At 41.1% G+C, this 14,565-nt stretch overlaps 1 protein-coding gene across 1 annotated transcript in view; it reads right to left on the reverse strand.

Annotated features, from left to right (window-relative positions):
- Positions 1-4,778: 4,778 nt before the first annotated feature.
- wnt4 (wingless-type MMTV integration site family, member 4) overlaps positions 4,779-14,565 on the reverse strand; it is a 28,436-nt gene continuing 18,649 nt past the window's right edge. Inside the window, exons 2-6 of the mRNA XM_047584290.1 lie at positions 14,062-14,143; positions 12,104-12,257; positions 11,617-11,748; positions 11,277-11,419; positions 4,779-7,839 (exon numbers count right to left, since the gene is read on the reverse strand). Of these exons, the coding sequence (XP_047440246.1) occupies positions 7,369-7,839; positions 11,277-11,419; positions 11,617-11,748; positions 12,104-12,257; positions 14,062-14,143 (982 nt within the window). The 3' untranslated portion in view covers positions 4,779-7,368. The remainder of the gene's footprint in view (positions 7,840-11,276; positions 11,420-11,616; positions 11,749-12,103; positions 12,258-14,061; positions 14,144-14,565) is intronic.

Consider the following 14,565-nt stretch of genomic DNA (forward strand, 5'->3'; position numbering starts at 1 on the left):
CTAAAGGAAAGACAGCACAAAGTGAACTCTGACTCACAGGTTGGTTTTTTTACGGGTCTCGAAAGCTGTGATTGATCGTAACCAGCACGTCGTCTATTCTGCGTTCGACTTTAAAACTGCCTGATCTGACACGTTATCCATCCTGTTAGACAAAAATATTGCGCTGCCTGAATATTATTAATGTCCCTTCTTGAAATGAAATAAATAATAGCTGTTTAGAACTATGAACGGATCCTAAAAACTCTAACTTCTATGCGAAAAGGAAACGCTTCTATTTTATTTTCATACCGCTGCAGTTATATTCTGATTAGTAACCCTGTAATATGTCATGTCTGAGCCTGACAAAGATGTCACACACAGCATTGTTTATTTAAGATGTCCTCTGTTGCAACTCTACTGGATTCATGATGGGAGGAAAAATGCTGCGAAGAGCCACTCAGTTATGTAATTAGTTCTAGTCTTGGCTGAAAAACATATCTAAATCATTTCTGTGCTCACAAATATTATGCTGTCCCGGGTCATCATCATCGTCTCCTCTGAGTTGCAGCTGTTCTTCACCCTCCTGAGACCTGAGAAAGTTTTTTTTTTCCCAGCACAGTTTTAATTTCTCAAAGATATTTAGGAATAGTAGAATCTAAGAAGTATAAAAACTTAGTGTCATCTTTGAACAGGAAGTAGTTTTTTGGGGTAAAAAAAATAAAAAATACTCAAATGTGGACACAGGGATTATTTCATTGTGTAATACAAGAGTCTTTTTAAGGCCTAGGACCCCAAACTGATGAAGAAATTAAGTAGGACGCCTACCTACTATATGTGTTCTATATTAAACTCGGCCTAGTGCTATTCAGCATTAAGCTGTTCGAATAATACAGCTTCAAATGTGTATAATGTGTATTATGGAAAGATAACCTCAATTTATCCCTTTACTAAAATATGTTGGACTCATGTTAATGTGCATTTAAAACAAATTCAAATTTTGTGAAGGGGGAAATTAAAAAAATCCATGAAAAATGTCTAATCACCCAAAGATTTTGAGACCCCCCTGCAGTACTCCCGTGGATCCCCTAGGGGTCGCGGACCCCTTGTTGAAGAATTGCGCAATGCAATAAAGTCACCAATGTGCAACCAATGTATAAAACAATTTCAGTACCTGAACATGGCCATGCAAAAACAGGATCGCAAACAATGAAGTCCCAATGTCCTCAAACGAGTACTTGCTAATCAGCGACATCGAAGCTCGTTACTATTGGTAGAATTTGTTAAATTGTGTGTCATATCAAACTAGAAAAGTTAAAAAGCATAAACAAACCAGTTTCAGCTGTAAAACTGATGGGGTTTTGTACCTTGTCCACTTTTGTCCCATGATTGGCTGTAGAATGAATGTATTAAGCCTTTGCTACGACTAGATCTTAGACAAAAGCGTCCACTTATGAGGACAATAGGTCTAAATGAAGCAGAATAAGCTGCAACAAAACCTGAAACTTAATGTCCCCATAAGAGTACGCTGGGTCTCAGGAGGTTAAGAGTTGACATGGAGCTATTTTTATCCTTATAACAAACTATGTTCCGGTTAGTCATTGTTCATGGGTTTTGTCCTCTTTGTAGCTTGTGGCGACAACACACGAATGCTATTCATGGTATTAAAAAACTGCATACCTGAGGTTATCCAACATTTCACTGACTTGATTTGCACCTAGAGGTGGAAAGGACGTCAGACTGATACAGTGTAAACTCAATGCCCGCCATCACGGATCTAATACCCCCTGCTCCTCATGCTGCACAACGTGACCATTTCAGGGCAAAAATGAAAAAAGTATAGACACCAGAGGTAGGATGAGGGGAGGAGGGACTGTGGAAAGAAAAAAAAATGCAACTGTCATCACAAACAAGAACCATCTGTCTCATTTGTGTAACTTGTTTTCTTTTAATATGAGAAGTATGCTGAAGAGATCTGGGAGTTTGAGAGAGGCCTGGGAGGGCTGGGCCCTGGGCTAAAGCCAGCCTTCGCCTGGGTTTTTCTGAGCAAGTGGCATTAATATCCAGCCAATCTGCACTGTTAACCCTTCACACTCACAACACACACTGACAGTGAGCGAGAGGCAACAACAGACAACATTTAACCCCAAGTATGCGCAGGTGCCTGACTCGTAGTTTCCTGTCTGGGAGAGAGAATTACCTGGAAGATTTATATATTGAAAGTGAAATCCCAAATTATTGTCTCACAGAGACATGAGAGAAATGAATAACACATGCTAATTAGATAACATACCGCTCAAAATTTATTAATTAGATTTTTAGAAAGTCGGTCCAAACTATGCACAGGTTTACGCTGTTTAGCATTATCCTCTATCTTTAGTGTGTTGTCTTACAATCATTTTCATGTTGTAGCTGCAGAGTCGAAGCCAATCCCGAAATTCCAGGCTTTGCTCCAGATGTAGGAAAACCTCATTCAGATCCCATTGATTTGATCCAATTGATTGAACTAAAAACAACAACAACAACAACATCCTAACTGACTGAATAATATGTTGTGTGCTTCACTTTTCCACATGGTGAGTGCGTTTTGTTTCCCTGAAGCCCGAAAATCTCTTTTTTACAAAAGCCAGATCTTGTAGGTCAAACTCCATTACTGGTAGAACATCAAGACCCTTTCAGCAAATTGAATGTTTGTTAAAAATGTTAAGAGTCTGATGGATAAGTACCCCTGTGTAGGAGCTGTACTCTTTGACTTTAAAAAGAGCATTTGACACCGTTGACCCCCCAAGTCCTTCCAGCAAATCTCACAAATTTTAATTTTCATGAAGATGTTTTACAGCGGTTTAAGACACGAATCCACCTACCTCAGCCGTCCTGCTGGTGTCCCACAGGGTGCAATCCTTGGGCCTTTATTATTTCCATTTTACATAAATAATGTAAATAATAAATGTGTCATGATTCTGTCTTTTGTCATGATCATATTTTGATTTTTTTGTTTTATTTTGTTAAATTCCATGGTTTCCTGTTGCCTTGATTGCTTATTGGTTTCACCTTGTGAGCTCCACCTTCTAATTAGTAATTTGCCTGTCCCCTCCTTCTAAATAATAATTCTAAGTCACTTGGGTCCTATCACCAAGCCTACTGCCCTGACAAGATGACCTTCCAGATGTTTGCTCTGATCTAAAAGGTTCGAATGTACGCGGATGACACTGTCATTTTCACCCACGCTTTGATCTCTTACATCACCTCATCCAAACTCATGAAAGCTTTAAACAAGGAACAAGACTGGCACAATGACATCTATATTTTACACAAAATAAAATTAATTTCATTTGCCTTCCTTCTTGACAATAATCCCGGATCCACTATGTTTTCCAACGATGGACTTCCTGCCTGAACAATTCGATCTGCCCGTCTATATTTATAACCAAAAAGGTTTGAGAAGCACTGATCTATACCCTATGCCAGATACTCAAATCTACGTACTTGCTCACACAACATTCACACACCAGTGCCAAGCACTTTGGTCTGGTCCGTGTACTGGGGATGGAAACGCTAACCCTCTGGTTTGTGGACAACCCAACAGAAATGTGTTCAGTTTCATTATTCATGGAAGACAGTAGCCTTACCTGGCTGAAAAGGCCAACACGCCCCCTTGTGGGTGAAAACAATGGAGACGTTGCTGTGTTGATGCTAACGTTAGCTAATATCAATTGAGTTGTTAGTTATAATGTTAAAAATTCTAAATTCATGTATAAAAGTCAAAGTAGTGAATGTTGATGCTGAACAGAAATGACAGCAGGTAACAACAGAACACAGAGTTACATTACTGTAAAGCGTTTTCTTTTAACAAAATGTTGGCTAAGCTCCATGCTGTATTTATGTCATGATTCATTAATTTAACATTATGGAATGATTATGAATTGATGACAGATGTCACACATCACCAGGCGATTCAGTAAGGTAATGGAATAAATATCCGACACCTCTGACTACTGAGTGGGGTCGTTCACCTATTTCTCTGTCGGTAGATAGGCTAGATGGAGTTTTTTCATAGAAGTTTTTCTATGTGTCATCACCGATCGTTGCTCGGCAACAACATTATATATATATATATATATATATATATATTCTGGCCAACAAATGCTAGCAACACAAAATAAACACTGATTGTGGGGAGATTTGTGTTTACAGCCAGTGGTTTGTTTTCACCCAAATGGGGGCGTGGCCTAATTTGCTACTGTGTTCTATATGTTGACATACAGTGACAGTAAAGGTATTCATTTAATGCTTGGGTTGTATCACGCTTACATCCAAACAGTTTCACTGAGAAAAATAATCAAGACATTATTTTGGTTTTGTAGTTTAAGTAAAATAAATTGAGATTAGCGTAGTTTAAATGACAATAAGGGACAATATAGTCTCTATATGGGATATCTGTTATTAATGGAAATGTGACTTTCAGTATTAGCCGATACCTATTTTATTTTATTATTTTCATTATTTTGCTGCTTATAAAGTTCTTTGTAAATTGATTCTTGGGGTAAAGGGGTAGATTATGTAAGATTCTTCTTCTTTCTGCTCCCTTTCATTCAGATTCAGGAACAACTGTGTTGAATTGTATTTTTGAATTGTTTGGTTTTAACCAATGAATGAAGTAAAGTGCAGTATTTTAAGTTGTATCACGTCGATTCAGTAAAGTTTAAAGGCCACATTAAACTATCCTGTCTCACCAGATTTCCGCGTACAGCTGTAGCTAGTGTTATTAATAGTCACCTTTGTCAACACTTTCAACACAAGCAGTTAATCACTAGTATTTTTATTAACCTGTGGAAATGTTCGACAAAGAAAACACACTTTTCAGACCAATGTTTTCCTAGAGGCTACACTCCCACTTTCGAGATGACATACAGCATGAAAAAGCCTGATGAAATAGCTGGTTTCCCTGCACTAAATATCCTGTCAGTATGTCTATTGAAGGAGTGTGTATTCTTTGCAACACCCGCCCCACTCCCAGCGTGGTAAAACCCTACTGTCAGCCTCTTGTCTCCGCCACAACCGCAGCAAACCACGAGAAGCATGAGGGTTCTCTGACTGACTGACTTGACTACACGCTGGGTTGTCTGACAGCCTCTCGCACACACAAAAGACACACAAAAGACTACAGACATTCCCAATCAGTGTGGCCACCACCAACACCGCCACCGCCACCACCACCGCATCTCATCGGGGTGACTTAATGGAGGACAGAGCCCCCGCTGCTGCAGACTGAGAGTGGTTAGAGTTACACTTTCTGCAGACGAGGAGTCAAAGATATTGCAGGAGAAAAAAAAAAAACGCGAGTAAGCAAGAGTGGAAAGGATGGAGGGGTAGTGGTGCGGTATGATATTGATAGAGACAGAAGGAGGGGAAAAAGCTTGTGCCATGTGGTCTGCATTTCGCTGTAATCCCTTTGCTCCTAGCCCGGTGTTCCTGCCTCTGCCTCTGCTCCGTCTACAGCCCAAACTCAATCAGGCGGCCGCTGAAACCCGAGTGGCCTCCTCGGTTCTTCTCTCCCCCCCTGAAAAAAAAAAAAAAAAAACCCAGACTGCCAGGTTCCCAGCGGCGGCGGCGGCCACGGGGGAAACACATCCCTCTATCTCTGCGCTGATTCATGGCGCATAAATTGTGTTTATAGGTGTCGGGGGGTTGCGTGGAAGAACCTTGGGGTGTAATGTTCTGCTAACACACACACACACACACACACACACACACACACACACACACACACACACACACACACATTTTAAATGCTGTGGCCACATAATAATGCGGCTGAAAGACACGGGAAATGGACGGTTTTATTGAAATATGCATATGTCTGTCAGTGTGTTTGTGTGTGTGTGTGTGTGTGTGTGTGTGTGTGTGTGTGTTGCTGACATGTATTTGTGGCACTCGCCCTCTCTCTCTCTCTCCTCCATCACAAAAACAAACAGCCACAAACGTCATTTTTTGACACAGCATATATTCAGTATTAACATACATTCATAGGCAGTATAGTCTTCTTCAGTGTATACGGCTTTACAGGTCTATAGTTTGTCTCTATAATGGTAGCACGTTACTATAGGGAAAGCTTGGCTGTACGGTGGTGGCACAAGACAACGGCAGACAGTGGCATGGAGAACTGTGTGTGTTTGTGTGTGTGTGTGTGTGTGACATGAACATTGAAAACCGTGGTCGTGGGTGTCCGTGGGGGGAGGAGGGAGGTGGGCGGGGGTGAGGGCTCTATGTGCGCTTGGAGAAAAAGTGCTTCAGTCATCATGCATGATGAACATGCTCGGCAAACCCTCTCCCCCCCCTCCGTTGTGTGTTTACAGATGCATGCGTTTCATCGCGTGTTTACTCGTATTTAGCCAACTAGCATGAGGCGGATGACGACATGCACGGACGGGTGAGGGAGGGGGGAGGAGAGGGGGGAGGTGGGGGGGCAAGATCATCAAGTCCAAATGTGCATTTCTTTTTTACAATTTGACACGGTGACACACAAACTGTTTTGATGTAAGGTTTCTAGTTCCGGTGAGCACATACAGGTGTTTTCTTGCGTTTGCTGAGTGTGTGTGTGTTTTGTTTTTTTTTTTGGGGGGGGGGAAGCTACGGGGAAGACAGGAGGGAGCTGACAGTGGCTTTGACCTGTCCATTGTCGTCCTCCCTTTGACGGAGACACAGTGAGCGTTGTGTGAGTGGAGCAGCATCAGGGTTGCATCGCTGGGGGGGTGGGGCTTGGGTGGGGGGCGTAGCCACGTACACTCGGGAAGCATTTCACAGAAAGTCCACCTGTGACATGCTCCTCTTCGCTTGTTTCCGTCCCTTTTTGTCCACTCCGCTCGAGTCCCGAAAGCAGCAGCAGCAGCAGCAGCAGCGAGGACAGACCCCCCACCCGAACCCCTACAACCCCCACCCACCCCCCCACCCCCTTCCCGTTTGTCCCTCGTCCGTCACCTCCACTCGCCGCCCGTCCCCTCCTCCTACGCCCGCCCCGTCCAGCTCCTCAGTCTCGACAAATAAGTTAAACATTACAAAAAATAAGAAGCATCAAACCAAATAAGAGCGTGAGGGAGGCAAGAAAAGGAGGTAAAAAGATGCTCACTACTTGTAAAGAAACAAACAGACGCTGCAGCTTTTTCATAGGGAATCCCAACACCTAATCTACTGATATCCGTTTACAGGATGACCTTTGAACTTTGAAGCCGTTCTGTTTGTTCGTGTTGACCAGTAGTAGGAGGGTGGGGGGTGGTTTTCAAGCAGGAGAAAGAGGGTTAGCGACACGTGTCCTCTTCGCTCCCTCCGATCTTGAACAGGGCAGGAACGAGGGGCGTTCGTTTCTCGGCGGCGCCCTCCGCGCCCCCACCTCCATCACCGGCACGTGTGGATCTCCACCATCTTGCGGCACTGTTTGCATTTGACGTAGCAGCACCAGTGGAACTTGCAGCTGCACCTGTCCACCACCTCCACCTCCTGCGTCTGGAAGCCGCGGCCGCAGCACATCAGCTCGCAGCCGTCGATGGCCTTGGAGGTTCTGTTGCACTGGCGGCCCACGGTCCCCAGCATGCCGGGCGTGCGCGGATCGTAGTCGCAGAAGTCCGGACTCGGGTCCAGGTAGACGAGGTCTTCGTCCGTGTGAGGCTTGAACTGGGAGTTGCGCGGCACCAGGACCTTGGTGGAGCCCGTCTTGCGCTGCTCCACCTCGGTGGCGCCGTCGAACTTCTCCTTGATGACGTTGCCCACTTTGCGGAAGGGCGGCATGGCTTTCCAGCAGGTCTTCACCTCACAGGAGCCCGACACGCCGTGACACTTACACTCCACGCGCATGTGGGACAAGATGGCCTGCAGAGATTCAGAAAATCGTTGCAAATCGTTAATCGTTGCACATAAACTAGAGCAGAAATGAGTTTAACATCAAATCCTACGCTGAAAGTAAAGGCACTACGCTGTAATTTTAACATAATCTAGTCTGTGATAATAACAATAAAACTTAACATGAATATATTATGTTGTGAATTCGTCTACATTTGTTCAAAATAAAAGTCATTTTGATTTTATACATAAGTGGCTCAACACATCTTCTTATGAAGGATCCCCACAGCCAGTGATGTCACAACACCTTACTTAGCAACGCCTTACTCTAATCTGTTATTGTGCCTTAGTATTTTTCTCATTTTATATTTTGTCCTTCTTCTTAGTCTCTTGGACTGACGTCAGGTACGTGTAATATCATGCAGTGACACAAACGTAAACAACAATGGAGGGAAGCGCGAGATTTCACCACTGGAGTACCGGCTAACTTAGCTACTTTGAAATTCAAATAGGTAGTTAGGAGCAATCACTAACTGGATTACTTTGTCAAGGGAACAGTGGCAACATTGCACACAACACACAATTTGCTTGTTGTATTTACTCCAATTTACTCCCAACTGAGGCCTGATGTAATGAATTGTGGGTAAATCCCACCAACCAAACAGCTCCACAGAAGAAGAAATTGGAAAAAGTGGGAGACTGGACTTTAAGGTAGGAATTAATGTTAGTGTAAAGTGTAAAGTTAATGTTAGTGATATAGTTGGTGAATTACTGCAGTCTTTCAGGTTTTATATTGTTGTAGAAACGACAATATAATGATGTCATAATTAACAATAGCAAGTGGCTTCAAAAGACTTTTTTTTTTTGTGAAACTAATGTTGGCAAGTTGTTTTAAAATACTTGATTCAGATTTAATTTCAAGCTAATGTTTGCAAATGACTGTAATTTAAAGCTAGCGGAGATGTGTTATATCTCTACGTAACGTTAGCTTACAGAGCTTATATATCTATGGGTTAGCCGTTAGCTAATAACGGTTAGCGGTTAGCTAACGCCCGTTAGCTAATAACGGTTAGCGGTTAGCTAATAACGCCCGTTAGCTAATAACGGTTAGCCGTTAGCTAATAACGGTTAGCCATTAGCGAACACCGTTAGCAAACGGTTAAAAAAAAAAGTAAGACAACTTTTTGCATCATTTTATCCCGTGGATCAAACATGAGTATTTGTTGTTACAACATTAATTCTGCAAGTAAAGTCAATTTCCTTTTACAGATGATGTCAAACTTACTTTTGTGAGTAAAGTCAGCTTGTAAAGAGTAAGTTGATATCATCATCACTTGAGAGCTGGAGACAGTTTTTGCAAGTTTGGGCGCCTTTGAATTTAATTTTCCAGGCAAAAAAAAAAATTGAGTTGGGTGGTTGAACTAAAAATTGAGTTGGTTTGGGATCATTTTGGTGCGTTTTTGTAATTCTGGTTTGAATCAAAACCAAAGTGCAATCACTCTTCCCACGGCTGCCAGTCACACTGAGCGCTGCAGACAGCCGTGCATTTGCTCTATTTGTACAAAGCAGAAGACGCCTATTGTATAATTACTAGACTGTCTTCACATGACAAGCAGCATTTGATTTGCAGCTCTAAAGAGTAGAGAGGCTCCATCCACCTATTACTGCACCAGCACGACGTCATCAGACTTAGTAGGTGGATGAGGATGTGGATGTGGTGGACGGCTGCTGCAGGTTGTTGCCCGATGATTTTTTTGCTCACACTGCATTGTTTCTTAGGCTTTAAAAAGGGAATTGTAGGATAATACTCTACACAGAGCTTTGGGCCTATATGTAATATTAAAATATGATTCAATCTCACTTTAGTCCATGTATCATTTGGTGAAAACTTCAATTGGTGTCAATAATATTGGTCCACTTGGGGACATTCAAGGTGCAAATTTAAATTAAATTATAAATATCATAATAATTGATACAGTGTCCATGTTGGGTAATTAAGAATTCATTGAGAAGCTGCATGTTATTGATTACAGTATCCAAAATATAATTACATTACTTTACAAAAAGCTTTCTATAAATAGTAGTTTCAAAAAAATACCAATATAAATAGACATAAAGCCATTAAAACAACTATTCTTTTTTGAAATCCAGTTCCCCAAAGAACCTCATACAGCAGGAAAGGGTTCTTGGACATCAAAACGATCTCCAGAGAACTAAAAGTCACTTGTGAAGAACCTGATTTTCTGAGTGTGGTGTAACATTCTGTCTGGTTAAGGCGCTACATAAAATATCGATCCTGTTTTTTTGGTATTTTTTTAACTTTGTTTGGGCTGGAAACCGTCAGCTGTATCTGGCAACACTAGTTGGAGATCGTTTGGACATAAGTAATTCTAACATATTTAAGATCTGAGAGTCTAAAGTTTCTATTTGTAACTCTGAGGAGTCAAGTTCAAATAAAAACATTTGAGTAGTACCAGACAGGTCTTTCAAAGCCTAATTACCAACTAGTTCTCTGTATTCAAATGATGCAGTTACATGAAATATATCACTAACAGTTGCAAATTTTTATTTTTATTTAAATACTAACCAGTCAAAGTCCTAAAGGCTAAGAGCTGGATTTAGTTTGAACGACTTAAGAACTGACTTTAAAACTCTTGCAACTGAAGACTTGAATTTTATTTTGATTTATCTGAAATGACTTTAGACTTGAGTTGACTTGAACTTCCACTCACCTTTAAACACATGAGGCTGAGATCTGACTTAAATCCTAAATGCACTGTGATAAATTTCAGGTTAAACACGTGAGTAAACTCAACTTTGAGAAAAGCTTTTATTTCAGCTCATGAAGGTAAGATATATAAATTACTTAATTAATGACCATTTAATGTTTGAACTCGATACTCTGAGTTGAAATTACTTTCTTTGTAAATAAAACTTACTTTCACTTATTAACTAAACTTATGATCGTTTCAAGTGACAAATTTCAGTTCATTTAACTCAATATTTTGTAGCATTTGAACATGATAATTTGAGTTCAAACTAAACTACTAACTTTATTACATCACCCATTTGAGAAAACTTGAAAACATACAATAGAACTTACAATTTTTCAGTTTAACTATATATATTTACATCAGTTTCCTTACTTTTGAGTTACTTTAACTCTTGTTCTTAAGGCAGCGTTTGACGAACTGTAAAAGATCTTATATGATAATTATTCATCCAAGGACTATTTTTATGGCGCATTAATATTCCTAACACACCAACGGTCGTGGTCAGTTATCACTGTAAAACTCATATTGTCAAATATTTTCCATTTCATTGAACTGGCTTAAGTTGGGATACAAAGAACTCATTAAATTAAGCTGAAACTTAACTCATGATGTTAAGTTGATTTAAATGATAGAACCAGGAGAACTTGATGAGCTGCTGCCTTTTTGCAGCATATTTAAGAAGCAGCGACTCACCTTCCTCCCGGCCTCGTTGTTGTGCAGGTTCATGAGGGCCCGGCTGGAGGACTGGCCTTTACTCCTCTCCCTCACGTCCACAAAGGACTGAGAGAAGGCCACTCCATACGCAATGTTATCACTGCAGCCCGACCACTGGAAACCTGAGTCCAAGGCGACATTAAGACACTTTTAATCACATCATCACCCTTCAAATGAGGCCCAAACAATGGGTTTGAATGCAGACTTCGTTTATCATGTAAATTGTCACATTGTGTAATTGGTATTGAAGTGTAGTGAATCAGTGGGGCAGTCTGTGTTTTCTTTCCTCTGTGTGTTTGTGTGGAACAGAGCGACCTACCCTCTGGACTAGCTCCATGTACATTGTGGTCGCAGCCACATTTTTCCAGCTCCCCGCTGCTGCAGGCCCTTGTGACCGCAAACGCCACACTGGCTGCTGAGATGGCATACACAAAGGCCGCCTCACGGGTGCCTAACACACACACACACACACACACACACAATCACAGACACACTCAGTCACATTGTTTCATTATGTAAATGAAAAGAGCTTTTCATTACACTGAAAGTGTGTGTGCGTCCGTGTGTTGAAGTCTAGAGGAAGGAGCCCAGACATTAACTTGTAACAGCCAATGCAAATGGAAACCAGCTCAAACATTTCACAGCGTATTAAAAGTGATATTTAGGACCCAGATTTATAAATGCGCGTCGGTAGAAAAGCAGACAGACAGACAACTGGGTTACGGGGTTGTATATCAGCTTTAGTTGTTTTCTGTCATACGAGTGGGTTGTGGGTCTTCCAGAACCGCTGCAGTGTATAATCTTACCCTGGGTGACCACTTTGCCAAACACCGGCATGGTCTCCAGAGTGGAGCAGTTCCACCGACGGTTGCGGAACTGAAACTGACACTCGTCTATAGCCAGCTGGGCTCCGCGACGTACCGCATCCATCACCTCCACGCTGCGCTTACAGATCTGAACCTGGAGCCGAAAACACACAGGAGCCGTTAAGAGGCGACGCACACACACACTGACAAAAGAACTTCTTAGATCTTATTTGAAGAATGTTTGTGCCGAGTAAAAATATGTCCTGGAAACCTGCTCAAATCAGTCAATGGTGCATGTGATTGTCCAGCAAGAAAAAACAATATTTGACAGGTCTGGTTTTGAGAAAAGAACAGCAACTCGTGCAAAGATGGGGTTGTAGTTACTCTTTGCTATCGCACAGGTTTAAGCTAAATGCTTGTGTTGTAATCATGTTTACCTGGTATCTAAGAACATGTCATTTTAACATATTTAAACCTGTGATAATATCAATATAAACAAAGTTTGTCTCTTGACGTGAAGATATTATATTTTTAATTTGTCTACATTTATTCTAAATACATAAAGCTTGTTAATGACAAAAATCAAAATGACTTGAAAGTGGCTCAACAAATCTTCTCATGAAGACCAACACAACACACAATTTGAATTCTGGGTAAATCCCACCAACCAACCAGCTAATTTGGAATTAATGATTAGCAATAATGTTAGCAAGTTGTTTTAAAATACTTGATTCATATTTAATTTTAAGCTAATGTTTGCAAATGACTGTTTTTTCCTCTGTGTAACGTTAGCTTTCAGACACCGGTTAGCTGTTAGCTAACACCGTTAGCAAGGGGTTTTAGCTGTAAAGGAGTTAAAAGTGAACTTGTAAAAGTAAACTTTATTTTCAGAATTAATGCTGCACCAACAAAGACTACTCTTGTTTGATCTACGGGATAAAATGATGCAAAAAGTTGCCTTATTTTTTTTTTTTTAAGTGAATGGAGCACCATGTTTGTATCAGTGTAAGTTAGCATGTTTGTTTCTTTAAGGATCTTCATTAGTCATGACTTCATTACAGGAGCAATGACGATTCTTCCTGGGGTCCAACACAGAACCAAATAACACACTGTACAAAGTAAAAACAACAACCCAGAATGTAAAAGGCAACCACATAGGAAATTAAACATAATATTCAATGAATTTAAAATAGTTGGAAAACAATTATAAAAAAATCCAAACACCTAAAAGCCACATCTTTAGAGAAAAAACTGAAACCAAAAAGTCAGACATTATATAATCACATTTCGAAAAACAACCTAGTTTATTATTAAAACTGTTTTAAACTGTGTTTGCTGTTTAATTCCTAGCAAAGTGGCCCAGTAACAGGTTACGCCTCTGACTACACATAAGCACAAAGGATCTAAACACCAAGTGGAAACAATATAAATGGCCGAATGAGATAAACTTTTAAAATATTTCGTCAAAACTTAAACTTCCCTATGTAAAATGTTTAAAAGTATTGTACACTATTGCTGCACAAACACCATTTGAACATAACATTGAGCATAAAATTCAGAAGCATATCTCAGTAGCCTGGATTCACTTCTGTGTCTGAGCTTCTCAATGGAGAAAAGGGCCATTATGTGAAAGCCACAACCTGTTGAATACATCCAGAACTTAATATATATTCATGTAGTTTTAGTCTGTGTTAACGTGAAGAAAATGGACAATGTAAGTGAATTAGGTGAACTTCCCCTCTCCATAAGTACCTGTATCTGTATTATTTAATATGACCCAAAGATTTAAGTTGATACGAGAATAAATAGAAACCTTTAAACCTTTCATATCACTCCAACAACTCTGCCCAAATCCCCAGAGCCCACTGCAGAGAACGGATCCACATGTTTTCTGCTTATTGAATAAAATATTTGCACAGTTCCTGGACGAGAGGCACCTGCAGCGCCGTGAGTATTACCTGTCTCTGGATGAGGCCTCGTAACCTCTCGCACGTCTCCTCGTCCCTGATGCTTCCCACTGACGACAGCTTTGCCAAGTACCTAAGAGGAAGGACGCACAACACAACACAACACGACAAAGAAGGCCACTTTTAATTTGTTGCATTTACCCCCCTTTTTGTTCTCCAAAAAAAGAACAAAAGTCCGTGCCCGCTCCAAGCCGCAATGACTCACTTCTGAAAAACACACAGAGCGGTGAAAGTGCTACAAGATGGTCGAATATTTTAGTCGTTAATTGTCGTTTTAAGTCGGCGCTGGCGTGAAAAGGGTTAGCTCCCCGTGATGCTGTGGGAATGTTTTGGATGAACGTCAGATTTTCCCGAGGACACTGAGAGGAGGGAAAGTGGTTTATCGCACATGCCGCCTCCAGGCCAGACAGGTCAGGGAGATACACTCCGCGCGCACACACACACAGACACACACTCAGGCTAAGACGTGTGAGAAAATGGCATCGGGCTGAATTG

This window comes from Mugil cephalus, chromosome 4, assembly GCF_022458985.1.
Source record: "Mugil cephalus isolate CIBA_MC_2020 chromosome 4, CIBA_Mcephalus_1.1, whole genome shotgun sequence".
Classification (NCBI taxonomy): Eukaryota; Metazoa; Chordata; class Actinopteri; order Mugiliformes; family Mugilidae; genus Mugil; species Mugil cephalus.